The sequence below is a fragment of the Bos grunniens genome, chromosome 3 (assembly GCF_055505025.1).
Source record: "Bos grunniens cultivar Pamir isolate PY7600 chromosome 3, Bosgru_T2T1.0, whole genome shotgun sequence".
Taxonomy (NCBI): domain Eukaryota; kingdom Metazoa; phylum Chordata; class Mammalia; order Artiodactyla; family Bovidae; genus Bos; species Bos grunniens.
In genome coordinates this window covers 93,838,272-93,853,242 of record NC_141167.1, presented here as the reverse complement: position 1 = coordinate 93,853,242, position 14,971 = coordinate 93,838,272, and the positions used below count along the sequence as shown (strand labels likewise).

The window sequence follows — 14,971 nt, the reverse complement described above, 5'->3', positions numbered from 1 at the left end:
CCAACCTATGGAAGGTATAGTTAGAAAAGGGACAGTGTCTCCCCAGCTGCAGGAACATGATGGATACTCAGTGGGACTTGTCCAAAGGAGAGGGCTACCAGAGAGTGTGGGCATTTGAGCTGCCAGACTGCTTTTTCACAGGCTCTTGAGAACTCTGCTGAGAAAAATTGGAAAAGTGCATGGCCTGGTCCCTAGGTCAGTCAGATCCATTTCAAAAAAAAATCCCACTGCAATAATATTTTTAGTATGAAAAAAACAGAAACCTGGCTCAGGAATAGCCTCCCTTAATCAGCCATTTTGGACATCACAAATGCTTCACAGGGAGATTGTGCTTGTATGTTAGAGACCGTTGTAGAGCAGTGGTTCTCAGTGTGTGAACTTGGGACCAGCAGCATGGGTGTCTCCTGGACCCTGTCAGACATGTAAATTCATGGGGCCCCTCCCAGGCCTCCTGAGTTGGGAATTCCGGGGTGGACCCAGCAATCCGTGTTCTTACAAGGCTTCCCTCCAGGTAATACTGATGCAGGCTCAGGTTCAAGAACCACTAGCTTAGTGTAATGGGGTTGCCCTGCAGTGAATTTCTAGGGAACAAACATTCATAAGCGCTTGAATACATAGTACTCCTGCAAGAATTAGATCTCATCTTTTCAGGGTAGAAAATTGAGATCAGAGAAGTGTGACCTGCCCAGAGTCTCACAGCTGATAAGCAGTGGCGCCAGGATTGGGGCCCAGGTCCCTCTGAGGCCCACGTGAAGGGAGCAGAATGTAATCGATGCAAGTTTGGGCCCTGGAGCCAGAGAGTCATGGCTGGAATCCCAGATCACTTGAGTGCTGTGTGGCTCTGGGCAAGTTGGTTAGCCTCTCTGTGCCTCTGTTTCATCATCTTGAACTTATACTTCATGTGAGTTTTGTGAAGATTCAATGAGATCACTCATGTGAGGTGTTGGAGCAGTATCTGGTGTACAGTGAACACTCGATAGATGTTATTTTTATTGTTAAATACTGCTTCTCAATGTGGCGGAGTGGAATGAACACACAGCAGTGACCTTTGGGTCTTTTCCTTGGCTCTGACCAAGGTGATAGTTCAAAAGTGACAGTAAAAACAATCAACATTGCCCCCCACCCACTTTCCCTCAAGGCTCTTTTAGAAGCCACCAGGTCCAGCCCCAAAAGGCCTCAGCTCATAAAATAGTGGTCCCCCTCTCTCACCTGCCTCCTGCTTGGACACATTACGTGCCAAGCCCCCAGCTATACATAGCCCAGGCCTCATCCGAGGGTGGTGGAAGGTGACAGGAGCTTACTGGAGATAAACGTCAGCTCTCCGGTTTCAGGGGAGGACGCGCACAGTAGTGGAGTTGCTTGACATGTGGCCAGATGGTATCAGGGATGGTGGTTGAGAAGAGCCACTTGGCTCTTGGCTTCCATGGAGAGAGCAGGGTTGCCGCCAGGGTATTTTTAATGGCTGGCCCAAGGGACACTCACTTGGAGCGAAGATCTGTGACATATCCCCCCATACTTCTCAGACCTTGATTTTTTTTCAGATTCTTGACCATGCAGAAAGTGAGCCCCTTCAGCTCCCTTCAGTAGGTAAGCAGCCCCTTGTCCCTGCTACCCCACCTTCTTCTGACAATGAAGCAAATTCGTCTTTCTCCTCCAGGAGGACAATTCTTGAGAAACAGAACTTTCTCCCCGTTGGTCCCTGGATCAGGGCTGAGATGTCCTACAAAGGGACTGGACTTGGAGGGACACACACAGACAGGGCACCTCAAGTGCCAGTCCTCTGAGGCCAAAGGGAGCGTGACCCTGGGGGCTGCTGTGTTAGTTTCCCTTCCTTTCATAGCAAACTTCTTGAGCAAGTGATCTACACCTGCTCTACTGCGACCCTGCCACCCACTCATTGGCCTCACTCTCAGTGCTTTGGCTTCCAGCCCAGCTCCTTTCTAAAGGTCATCCTGAAAGGAGAGACCTCAATGGTGGTCCCATCTCCGGGGACTCTCTGCAACACTTGATCTGACCACCTGCTTGTTCTCGAGCTTCTGTGACTATGGAATCCTGGCACTGCGTCCCTTGTCCTCCTGCTTCTCCCACACACCTCTCTGCCTCCAGGCAGCCTCCTTTTCTCACCTGCTACAAGGCGGCCAGTCCTCGACCCTGTGGTTTTCTCGTACACTCTCCTTATACCGTCAGCACTCACTTGCAGAGGTCCTTCGAAACCTCTCCCCCACACTCCAGGTTGGCGCCTCCAACTGCTGCCTGGATTTCCACGGCCATGAACTCATTGCATCTAAATCCAAGCTGAGAAGCTCGTTCGTGGTTCTGGTGTGCCCTCCTGACGTCTCTGTTTGTCTTCCACTCTGTTCCCTGGCTGGAGACCTTGGAATCGTCTTGCCTCCTCCACTCCTTGGTTTCCCCTACCTTCCCCAATTCTCCAAAACCATACAGTGGTTACCAGTCTGACTGATTCTCAGCTTCTAACTTCATTTCACAGGCTGCTTCATCTGCTGCCTTCGCTGGAGACCTGACATCTCCCACTGAGACTCTAGCAGCGGCCTCCCGACTGGTCGCCTTCCCTTCCACTTTCCTATCTGTCTGGTCTATGCCCTCAGATCAACCCTCCCCAAACTCAAATTAACCATACTGTTCTTCTACTCAAGCATCTTCCACATCAGAACTGCCGGTCCTAATGTTCAAAGTCCTTCGCACTCTTTCTCTAGCATGCCTTAAGCACACTACTCCTTCCAGCTCCCCTGAGAAGCCCTCTACCTGAGAACAGAAGCCTCTTCCCTTTCACTCACCCTGTGCATTTGCCCCTCCAAGCCTTCAAAAACATTTGTGCCAGTTTTTTCTTCCTCAGATGTCGGTGCAGCTCTCCTCTGCCTATTCAGACACACCTCCCCTCTCAAGGTCTAGCTGGCCTCCCTTCTTTCTTCCGTTTATTTATTTAATAAACTAATGTTTCATTCTGTTTTGTTTTTAACTCTCCTCTTCTCAGGTTCTATCCTGGGTGCTGGAGATAGTACATAGAGAAAAACAGGCAGGGACATGGAGCTCACAGGCTCACATGCAGATAGTTGACAGACAAACGATCATACAGTGAATGTGTACTTATTGATACAAACTGGGAAAGGACTGTGAAGGCAAAGCACTACGGACAAAGGCAGAAAGAGCACCCAGTTCAGACCCAGTTCAGAAAGAGCACCAGGGAGTCAGGAAATGCCCTTTGAGCTACTGACATTAATGTGTAGACTTCAAGGAGAAATAGGAGTGGAGGGAAGGATCTTCTAGAAAGAGGAGAGAGCATGCACAGTAGAGGAGCATGTTGAGTGTCATTGTGTGAATAGATCAAGGTGTCCCCACAGGCAGCTGCAGTCCGTGCCTTGCCCTAGGACTTGGGAGCACAGCTGAACGAGGTGATCCTGGGCAAAGACTTCCTGATCCAGGAGAGAACTCGCTGTTTTGAGGAACTGAAAATGATGGGTCAGTAAGAGGCAGAGTGGCCCCAAATGAGGCTGGAGAGGCAGCTGGGCCAAACTGTGAGGGCCTTTGTGGTCATGTCAGGGATTTGAGATTTCATCCTGAGTATGTGGAAATTAAATCCACACTCCTTCGCATCACTTTCAAAGCTCTGTATGATTGACTCCCTGCCCATGAACTCTCTTGCTCTGGCTCTAGAGCCCTTATTTTCTGTCTTAGTTCTTCAACATCTATCAGCTAATTTTTTTTGTTTTAATTTTTATTTTTTAAACTTATGAAAGTACAATAACATATTTACGGGAGACTTGGAAAATACAGAACAAGGTTACATATAGCTCCGCTATATATTACAGTTATTCCTATCAGCTAAGTTTTCATTAGCTTCCTCTCTAGTGACATCACAAACTCCTTGACTATGGAATGTGTCTTGCACTTTTGTTTCACAGGGCACCTTGATCATAGTAGGTCCTCAATTAATAATTATTGTCTTCTTGCCATCACCATACATTAGGCGTTGGTATTTCTTAATTGGCACAGTTGACCCTTTCAAGCTGTCATCATAGTAAGAAGAAAATATAACATTTATTAAGCACTTACTGATGCCAAAAACTGTGTCAAGGCGTTCACAGGCATCATCTCATTTACTCTTCTTCAGAACAGCCTTATGAAACAGATATTGGTACTCCCCATACTTTACAGCTGAGTCATAGCAAGGACCAAGTCAGGAATCCAGGTCTCTAATGCCAAGCTGTATACTCTTAACCACTCGGATATATTATCTCTGGGTCATTTATTCATTTAAAGATGAGATCTACTTCAACCACATCATTACAGAGGTAACAATAGTATAATAAATACCTATATGATGCAAAATTTTAAAAACACATACTATAAATATCTACAATTTTGCTGTTGACATGCATATTATTTAATATGATTTTTTAATCTAAAGTTGTTTCTGTACTCAAAAGAATCAGCAATGGTCAAACAAATCAATGTTTCTGGAACTGCACTCATGCCCAGCGGCTACACATACCAACTGATAAGAGACAACTTCATTCTCTAGGATGGACAGGTGGCAAGACCATCTGAGAAGTAACCAACCAACCAATCAACAAAACAGACAGAGCCAGAAGTCAACATGAGAAAACTAGAGTCTAATCTGAAAACAGCGTTCTGGTCTTCTGGAAATTTGGGAGACACACTGACTCTATCTTTTCTCCTCCTGGTGGTTGTAACTTTTAATCACTGTGAAGTGAAGTGACGTGAAAGTGAAAGTCGCTCAGTCCTGTCCAACTCTTTGTGACCCCATGGACTATACAGTCCATGGAATTCTCCAGGCCAGAATACTGGAGTGGGTAGCGTTTCCCTTCTCCAGGGGATCTTCCTAACCCAGGGATCAAACCCAGGTCTCCCTCATCACAGGCAGATTCTTTACCAGCTGAGCTATGAGGGAAGCATCCCTGTAATTGGTAACAGGGTGTAATTTACTCTTCTTCTTTTGGCTCAAAAGTCTCTTAAACTTATGAAGCGCTTGGGCCAGTCCATTCATCCAAAGTATGCTGAGTGTCTCTAGGGAATTCTATGAGATACAAAAGAAGCACAGAATCAGCATTTTTTTCCTTAGGGAGGAAAGATGCACAATACAGAACTCTAATGACTGCAAAATAAGTGCCAGAGTGCTGTGTCCCTATAACGGGCTATTGGAATTCACAGAAAAGAGACTGGAGTCAAAGATGAGTCTGGAGCTGGCCTTTGCAGCCAAGGCCAGGCTGGCAGCAACCTGAGAGAGCTCAGTGAGACTGGGCTACGGAAGAATGGAGAATGGAAAACATGAGCTGGAGATATAAGAGCAGAGCAATGGTGGAGATTAAGCTGAGTAGGAGAGGCAGACAATGTCTGGCCCGCCCCATCAGCTCAGCAGGGGCTCTTGATCCTGGGGAGAATGGCCATGTCAGGAGTCAGCCCAGAAGGCCCCAGTCTTTCACTGCGCCCTTTCTCCCCCAGCCCAGTCTCATGGCTCTCTCTTGGGTGGCTGCCAGCCTTGGCCACCCCTGGCTCAGGCCCAAGAAGGGTGCTTGCTAGGGCTGATGGAGGTGATGACAGAGCTCAAGTGCGCAGGCTTTGGGCCTAATCAGGGTAGGAGGCGAGAGTGACAGGACCCCTCACGGATTGTGCAGAGGGTGCCAAGGAGAAGGTGGACAGGTCTTAGCTAGCACGGTTCCTGACCCATCTGTGGCTGCCAGCGTCTGTCTCCTCATCTGTGCCTAGAACAGTAACTGGCTGTGGCTTAAACAGAAAACCATAAAAAAACAGAACTGACTTTGTCTGCGATAGCACCTTCCACTCATGTATCTTCAATTGTCATATATCAATATCAATAAGGTAATAAGAATGTCATGCTTTACAAGCCTAGGCAAGGCACCCTTGGCATCTACTTAAAAACCAATAAAATGTGGTGGTATATGCCTAGGAGAGGTCGGAATTAAATTCTCTGTAATTCTCAGAGTTAATCTTGAAAACTCTTACTATTAATACTATTTCTCTCCTACACTTAAGATGAAGCAACCAACAGGGCTGAGCATGGCCCGTGGGTCACAGTTGGAAAACACCACGCCACATCACTTTTGGATGAACTGACAACCATTTATAGCAGTGTTTTTGAGAATGTGGTACAGGATCTGCTGCGTCAGAATCATGGGGTGTGGTGGTGTGGTTTATGAAAATATTTTCTCCTGAGCTCCACCCCAGCTCTATTCTCTACTTGTGGAGTGAAGGCCAGGAAGCCCCATTTTACCCAGTGTTCCAGGTTTAAGAACCACTGTTAGAGGCTCACACTTTAGAAATAGGGAAACTGTCTAATATCACAAAGCCATCAGGTCTCATCATCATTCATTTTTAATTATAGAAAGGGAGCATTTCAGTTAACGTATTGATAGCACTAAACAGGACAAAGTAGCTTGCACTGAACACCAGAAAACTAAAAAATGATCTTGTCTAATAAACTGAATGCAATAGATTACAGCCAAGTGACTCTGCAGAAAGACAGGCCTCTTTAAGCATTACAGGGACGCTCAAGATGAGTCATAATATAAACACTGATGATATCTTTCTTCCTAAGCCTTCCCTAGTCTTAGCCAAAATTCAAGAAAGAAGAGAAAACTGTCTGTGGGGTGGAGGAGGCATTTGTTACCTGCCCCTCCACCTCCAGTCACCAGAGGGACTCCGCAGAGCAGCTTTCTGTGCTTCTGCCCAATATCCTTGGCCTTAGATGAAAGGAGTGATTAGGAGCTAGAGAGAAAGAAAGAGAACAGAGAGCATAGGAGGTCAAGAAGGGAAGAATGAACAGGCAAATAGAGAAGTTACAGCAGGAGATAGCCCTTTGAACAAATGGTGCTGGAACAGCTGGACACCATTGGTTAAAAATACACACACACACACAAAACCCTCAAAACAGATCATGGACTTACATGTAAAATTAAAATTCCAAAACTAGGGAGATCCCTGGCAGTCTAGTGGTTAGGACTCAGTGCTTTTACTGCCATGGTCCAGGTTCAATCCCTGGCTAAGGAACTAAGATCCCTCAAGCCACAGGAAACAACAACAAAAGAAAATAATAAAACTGTTAGGAAAAAAATGGAAAAAAATTTCAGGATACAGGATTAGGCAAACAGTCCTTAGACTTAACACCAAAAGTACAATCCATAAATGGGAAAACTGATAAATATGACTTCATTAAAATCAAGAACTTTTATTGTGAGAAAGACCCTATTAGGAGGATGAAAAGATAAGCTTCAGGGTGGAAGAAAATATTTGCACACCACACATCCAACAAAAGTGAGTGAAGTCACTCAGTTGTGTCCGACTCTTTGTGACCTCATGGACTATAGCCTGCCAGGCTCCTTCATCCATGGAATTTTCCAGGCAAGGACACTGAAGTGGGTTGTCATTTCCTTCTCCAGAGGACTAATATTTAAAGAGCTCTCAAAACTCAGCTATCAAAAATAATCTATTTGGAAAATAGACAAAAGACATGAACAGGTATTTCATAGAAGAGAGCATACTGATGGCAAGTACATGAAAACGTATTCATCATCATTAGCCATTAGGGAAATGCATTAAAACCATAATGAGACTTCACTACACATATAAAATTAAAAAGTGACAACACCAAGTGTTGGCAAAGATGCAGAAGAACTGGATTCCTCATCCCTACATTGCTATTGGGAGAAGGCAATGGCAACCCACTCCAGTACTCTTGCCTGGAAAATCCCATGGATGGAGGAGCATGGTAGGCTGCAGTCCATGGGGTCACTAAGAGTCAGACACGACTTTACTTTCACTTTCATGCATTGGAGAAGGAAATGGCAAGCCACTCCAGTGTTCTTGCCTGGAGAATCCCAGGGACAGGGGAGCCTGGTGGGCTGCTGTCTATGGGGTCATACAGAGTCGGGCACAACTGAAGCGACTTAGCAGCAGCCCGAATATAAAGTGGTATAGCCACTCAAACAGCAGTTTCTTTAAAAATTAAACATGCAATTATGATGCAACCCAGCAATTGCATTCCTGAGTATTTTTTCCTAAAGACATTAAGACTAACCTTCACACAAAAACCTGTATATGAATGTTTCCAGCAGCTTTACTCATAATAGCCCAAAACTTGAAACAGCCCAGATGTTCTCCAGTGGATGAATAATTGAAGAAACTGTGGTACCTCCATAATATGGAAATACTGCTCAGTTATACAAAAGAATGATCTATTAATACACCCAAGAATCTGGATGAATCTCCAGAGAAATATGAGTAAATAAAAACAACCTCAAAGGTTGCATATGATATGATTCAACTTATATAACATTCTTGAAATGAAAAGATTACAGAAAATGGGAACATGTTGTTGTTCAGTCACTAAGTCATGTCTGACTCTTTGTGACCCTATGGACTGTAGCACACCAGGCTTCCCCATCCTTCACTATCTCCCAGAGTTTGCTCAAATTCATGTCCATTGACTTGGTGATGCCATCAGCGGTTGCCGAGGTTAGGGAGGGGATGATGGTGGAAGCAAGTGGATGTGACTATAAGAAGACAACATGAAGGATCCTCATTGTTCTGGAAATCTTCTGTATCTTTACTATATAAATACCAATATCCAGTTTTGATACCGTATTCTAGTTTTGCAAGATGTTACTTTGGCGGCAACCTGGGTAAAATGTATGAGTGATCTCTCCGTACTATTTCTTACAACTGCATGTTAATCTGCAATTATCTTTTTTAAAATTTTAAATAAAGAAATGTAATATTAATATTTCATGATCTTTCTGGGAGCTTCCCCACTCTATTCTAAGCCTCCATTCAGCCATATGGCAGGAATTAGATCTCAGTCAATTGAGGGTCTCTCTAATTCCTTATCTCTGGACGAGGAAATGGCAACCCACCCCAGTATTCTTGCCTGGAGAATCCTATGGACAGAGGAGCCTGGTAGGCTATAGTTAGTCCACAGAGTTGCAAAGAGTCAGATACGACTGAGCGACTGAACACTACTTTCTCATATCTAAGTTTCAGGGAGCTTAACATGATGCCAGTCTTGTGCTTGGTGTCAGCAGGTAGGCTGGTGTCCACCCAGTCCAGCCATGGGTCCACGTGACACTGTTGCACCCTCTTCACCTTTGAGGCTCTGAGTCCACCCAGGTACTCTGCTCGTGCTTCCTCTCAGCTGGAAGCAGGAGAACTTCAGAGGTCATCTCAGGTCATTTTACCAGATACCCTCAATGGACATTCCTACTCCTCAAGTCCATGGGGTAAAGGGATTTGAAGACTGTCTTGGGTACTGGGGACACTGGTCTCCTTTATTCTAAGGTCCCTCAGCCTATCTGGCATCTCTCGTGACCCCGCCAAACCCCAGTGGCTGGGGATGGGCTTCAGGCCCCTTAGTAGGAATCTGTTGGTACCCAGTTCTCTTTGTCTCCTTTCTGATTCTGCATTCTCCCAACTCAAATTTTATCTACCCCGAGGGCAGAGAAGGGTGTGCAACAATGGGTGTGGTCTTCCAAAGCTGAGCTCTGGCTCTCGTATTCGTCTCTCCTTGGTTCTGGGAATTCTGCTGAATCATCCTTCTCCTAAGGGTATAAACACAGAATCTCTACATTGCTTCTTGAACTGGTCACAGAGTAACAGGAAGTATGGAAAGAAATCTTGTCAACATATCAAACTAGTGTCCCATGGTATTTTCTAGTCTTGCTGCCCTTGACTCACTTACTCTCCTACTTGTCTTTCCCTTCAGCTTGTGGCCCAGGTCCTGGAACACAAAGATATAGGCTTTGTGATGGTGGATGCCAAGAAAGAAGCCAAGCTTGCCAAGAAATTGGGTAAATGTGATTTTTTATATATATATATATCACGAAGAAACAAATGTGTCTTGCAAAAAAAAAAAAGGTACAGTCATTTTTTTTCTTGCATGATAACTAGACTTGTTTTTAAATAAATATAAAATGATCCTGTACAGCTTAGTCTTAGCTTAGGGAAGAGTTTCACAAAAAGTAAATACAATTTACTGAATTCAATGATTTCACATTAGACATTTAATATATCTTTGGATCAGTACAAAAAAGAGGGTCTCTTCATGGGAAAATGGACACTAATGGTTCAAACCTTTATTTCCAGCTCTTAGAAAAGATTAAAAGGTTAGCTTCTTGGCAGGGGATGGGGGGACATAAATTAGGAATTTGTGAGTAACATGTATACACTACATAAAATAAACAACAAGGACCTACTTATAGCATAGGAAACTATACTCAATGTTTTGTAATAACCTATATGGGAAGAGAATCTGAAAAATACATGTATGTATAACTGAATCACTTTGCTGTACATCTGAAACTAACACAACCCTGTACACCAACTATACATTAATTTTAAAAAAGGGGAGGGGGGCTAACCTCACTGACACTGTGATCTCTTTGAGGGAGATCAAATCCCCTCTTCCATCACCTATTCTTTCCTGACCTCTTAGCTGAAGCAGCCTACAAAGGATATCATTAATAGTAGTGACTCTAGGGCCCCAGTTGTTTCTATATTGAAGGCCAAACCCCAGCTGGGCACTGTCACCAAGGATGAGAGGGAGGATTTAGAGGAGGTATGGTTACATGACTGTACAGTGCAAGTTGTAATCTCCTGTGTCAATACATCACGGTCAAGTGCGAGTGCGCTTCAAGATTCTTACACCGCTAATCCCAAGGAGAGAGAATATAGGTTACTCCTTGGTTTGCAAAAACCCCTGGACCTGTACTGACCATTTCACTTTTTCTGCATCACCAGTGAAGGATGGCAAGTAAAAGAGAGCAGGAGGTTATAAAACAGGACCTTTAAAGAAAGGTTAATTGGATTGGGAGTAGTAATCACAAAATACAGAAAAAGATTAGCGGTGGTTCAGTAAACACCTTCAGATATATATGAAAGTTCATTATCTTAGAGAATTGCAAACAACTGCTTCCTATTTTATTTTCAAGACCAGTTTTTTTTTTCAAAAAGATTTAAATTGTAGGAGACAACATTTAGGTTAGATACAAGGCAGACTCATGACTATAAGTGATAATGCATTATTAAGAATGCCTGGAGTATCTCCTTCCCTGGAGACAAGTTAAGAACTTTTTCCCCTTGTGCAAAGCATATTCATCTCTTTCCCTTGTCAAAAGCGAGTTGATGAATTCAGTCCAATACCTCTTGATTTCCTAGTCTTCTCTCTTCCCACTCTTTTAATGAGAATTTGGGAGAATTTCTAGTAAAAAACACTAGTGTTCTAGCAAGCTAGAAATTTAGGGAGCACAAGCTCAGCGAGCATTCATAAGAATGGACTGATGGACGTTCTCTCAGTGATGTGATGGGGCTTTAAGTGTCTAAATGAACTTTTAAACGACATGGGGCAGGTTCTTTCTGATTATTCAATCCCCGAAGTTTACAGGACAGTTGTATCTTGTAAACCTGCTCCTTGAACTCCATCCCCATTTCCATTTGCCAGAGTTTGGTCTCTGAACTAATGCAACAATCTCTCACTGGTTTCAGGCTCAGAGAGAAGTCCAACAGCAGGACACTGCTGAGGTTCATCACGCACCCTCTGTGATCAGTCCCTGCCTGCCTCTGGATACCTGGCACACTGCTCCTTTAGATTTATAAGCGGGGCTCCACAACAGGCTAGGGCTTCTTCAGAAGTGCCCTGGGACATGGTGGGCAGTGGGCCAGCCTCCCTTCCCCTAGAGATTCTGCAGAAGAGTTCATCTGGAGAGAGCATCCTCCAGCTAATTGAGAGTTTGAAAACAATTAATCTAAGGAATTAAGGATGCCATGCAGTTGGAGCAAGTGCCAGCCTCAGCTATTTAGCATTCCTGGGGGGAAATGCAGTTCTTCGGCGAGCATTTGTGAAAGTACACAACCGAGAGCGAGGCAGGCAGGAAAGAAGATGCAGAACCTGCTCTTGCAGCATTATCAGCAGACTGGGGAAAGATGTGCAGAATTCAGCTACAATAGGAAAGCAAGGTGTTCGCTCTGACTGCAAACTTTTATGGGATGCCAAGGGGTCCAGACTCCAAGCAAGGTGCTGGAGTCCCAAGAGGACCACAGCCCTTCCCTTCTAGAGGGATCGCTGTTAGAGTGAGTACCTGTACACGGAGCTGAGAGCAGATCCATAATGGCAAGGGAGACTGGAGAAGCTCTCTCTTGAAAAATGGGTCATAAGCTAAGACCCACAGGAGATGACCAAGATGAGTGGTAGTGGTGTCGGTGTAGTGGGAGGTCACTCCAGGCTCAAGGAGAACAACTGCACAGAGAATCATGCACTATGGCTTTTCCTTTCTGCCCCCTTTCACCTCAGCTTTTGGGCAAAAAGCCAAGGGAGTTGCACAGGGATGAAAAGCGAAGTTCTCAAGGGAGCACAGGTCCACCCAAGGGAGAATGTAGAGGACAGGGCTGGCACTAGGCTGTGGAAGGGCTTCATGCCAGGCTACTGAGCCAGATGGGCAGTGGGTGTGAACACTTTCTGATAAGAAGGACGGAGTCAGCAGTGGGTTTTGGAAAATGAAAGCAGTGGCAGAGTGGTGATGAGGTTTTTCTTTGAAGCTAAAGTCCAGGTGGAATTATGGGTTCCTGACTATTTCATTTTGAGCTCCCACTTTGGGAACCCTTCTGAGGTGTGGTTGCAAGGGAACCAATCTTAGGGTTAATGCTAGTTCCACTGAGCCTGACCCCATGTCACCCAGGAAACCTGAGCCAGACCCTGGCCGACAGGATGGCTCTTCTTTCATCAGGATGATTTTATTTTGGGAACTCTTTGTTTCTTTTAGGTTTTGATGAAGAAGGAAGCCTGTATATTCTTAAGGGTGATCGCACAATTGAGTTTGATGGCGAGTTTGCAGCTGACGTCTTGGTGGAGTTTCTCTTGGACGTAAGCTTCTGCGCCCAGTGGCCCTGCGTGGCGCTGTTTGGGTTCAAATACAGGGGGATGTAAGACCCGAAAGTAACAACAGGAAAGGTAGATAACCTGACCTGGTCTAAGAAAGATTTCTCAAGCCTCACAAAAAAACTAAAGCATGCCTACATCACGACAATATTTATGTCTACTCAGCAGCTGGCCCATAAATCACTCCAGAAACTGTTTTATTAGTGACCAGAGGGTCACAAATTAGGACTTTGTAGTAGTAGGATGTTAACTCTCTGAGCAAGTATATACAAACATCCCCAGAATCCCCTTGGCTTTGTTCTAGGGCTTCTGAAGGGAGGTGTAAGGAAGAGAGGAGGATGTTCAGTGGAAGATGGAGGAGGGAGAGGAGTAATAACCTGCTGAGTGACTCTCAGGATAAAGAGAGGCAGGGCTGAGGAGCCCTCCAATACCACATTCCCTCTCAGCCACGGACAGACAACACCCTGGGATCCACGTGCTCAGGCCAATAGAGGAATAGACACTGTACAGATATTTTTTCCATAGCTAAACTCACACTTTCATGAACAGCTGTGAAGTCAAGTTCTTTGGCACTCAGGTGCCTGTGCCGATAAAGACCATCCATACTGGTGATTCCTTATCTACCAGCTAGAACACCGTGGCCTACTGCCTTTTCCCAACTGCCTCCAAAATTCTATGAGAGGGGCAGAAGTAAAGTCGAAGGTTACCTCCTATAAACCAGTGCTCATAGACTCTCATCTCCCTGACCCACACTGGCAAGCCCTGAAGAAGGCTGAGGGAGGCAACAGAGCAACTGCCCACGTGGCCCTGCCCCAGCTCCATCAGCTAGAAGGGGGCTTTTAGGTGCAAGTACCTTAAATAATGAGCAGCATCACTAACAAACGGAAGACCAGGGGAGGCAGATTTTAGACTTGACCAAATCAGGGCTCTAGCTCCGTTTCTTTCTGTAAATCAGGTAATTGTGTTGGCTTTGTCCTCAAGCTGACTGTTCTCAAGTTCTCTGACAACTTAGAGGGATGGAATGGGATGGGAGGTGAGAGGGAGGTTCAAGACAGAGGGGACATATGCATACTTATGGCTGATTCGTGTTGTTGTACGGCAGAAAGCAACACAACGTGGTAACACAATTATCCTCCAATTAAAAATAAATTTTTAAAAAGGTCCAGCAGCAGGAGCTGATACACCACATTTCCTCATTCACATCCAATGAGACAGGGAAAAGAATCTGGCCTCCACTGCTCTCTTAAAAGGAAAGTAGAACTTTCCCCCGGCCTTCAAGCTGATGTACTCTGGAGATTCATTGGCCAGAACTGAGTCACATGCCATTCCTGAATCAATAGCTGGCAAGAGAAATGAGGTTACTCCTAGACCAGGCGGCCTACTTCCATGCGTTAAGGTCAGTTCCTCTAAGAAAGGAAGAAATTTCACCTCACTGGAGAAAGCGAAATGGATCCTGAAGAACTCAGACTAAGTTCACAACTTCCCCCCAAAGCACTCTACACATGCGCCTGACTCTCCTACTGGGCAGGAACAGTTCTTTTATTTGAACATCTTTTGTGTTGTGTGTGTGGTATTCCAGCTCATTGAAGACCCAGTGGAGATCATCAATAGCAAACTGGAAGTCCAAGCCTTTGAGCGCATTGAGGACCACATCAAACTCATTGGCTTTTTCAAGAGTGAGGAATCAGAACGTAAGTTGTCTGTCCACCCCAGCCTGTCAGTCTAAAGGCTCCTTTCCCAACAAGGTGTGTTAGATTATCCAGAAAGAAGATGAGCCATCAGCACATAGAGGGAGAATCTTCCTTACACCATGTGCAATGGGACAAATGAGCAGAAATTATGCAAAACAGGTGGGGGAGCTGAAAGATTATTGAAGTTGGGCCATGTTCTCTGACCTTGAAGGGGGGTCGTGAGTGTTAGATAGATGAGAGAAAAGCGCTTCCTCCACTTTCTCCACCTGCCCATCAACCTGCAGGATTCCCTCCCAGCATGGGGTAGAAAGGGCTGTCTCCCTGACATTGGCAGCTCCTGTGGTCAGCAGCTGGAGAG

The 14,971-nt window shown here is 45.2% G+C and overlaps 1 protein-coding gene across 1 annotated transcript in view; it reads left to right on the top strand.

Moving 5' to 3' along the window:
* The window catches only part of CASQ2 (calsequestrin 2), a 70,453-nt gene that overhangs the window by 15,924 nt on the left and 39,558 nt on the right, over positions 1-14,971 (top strand). Inside the window, exons 2-4 of the mRNA XM_086394487.1 lie at positions 9,755-9,839; positions 12,807-12,907; positions 14,502-14,613. Coding sequence (XP_086250613.1) covers positions 9,755-9,839; positions 12,807-12,907; positions 14,502-14,613 — 298 coding nt within the window. The remainder of the gene's footprint in view (positions 1-9,754; positions 9,840-12,806; positions 12,908-14,501; positions 14,614-14,971) is intronic.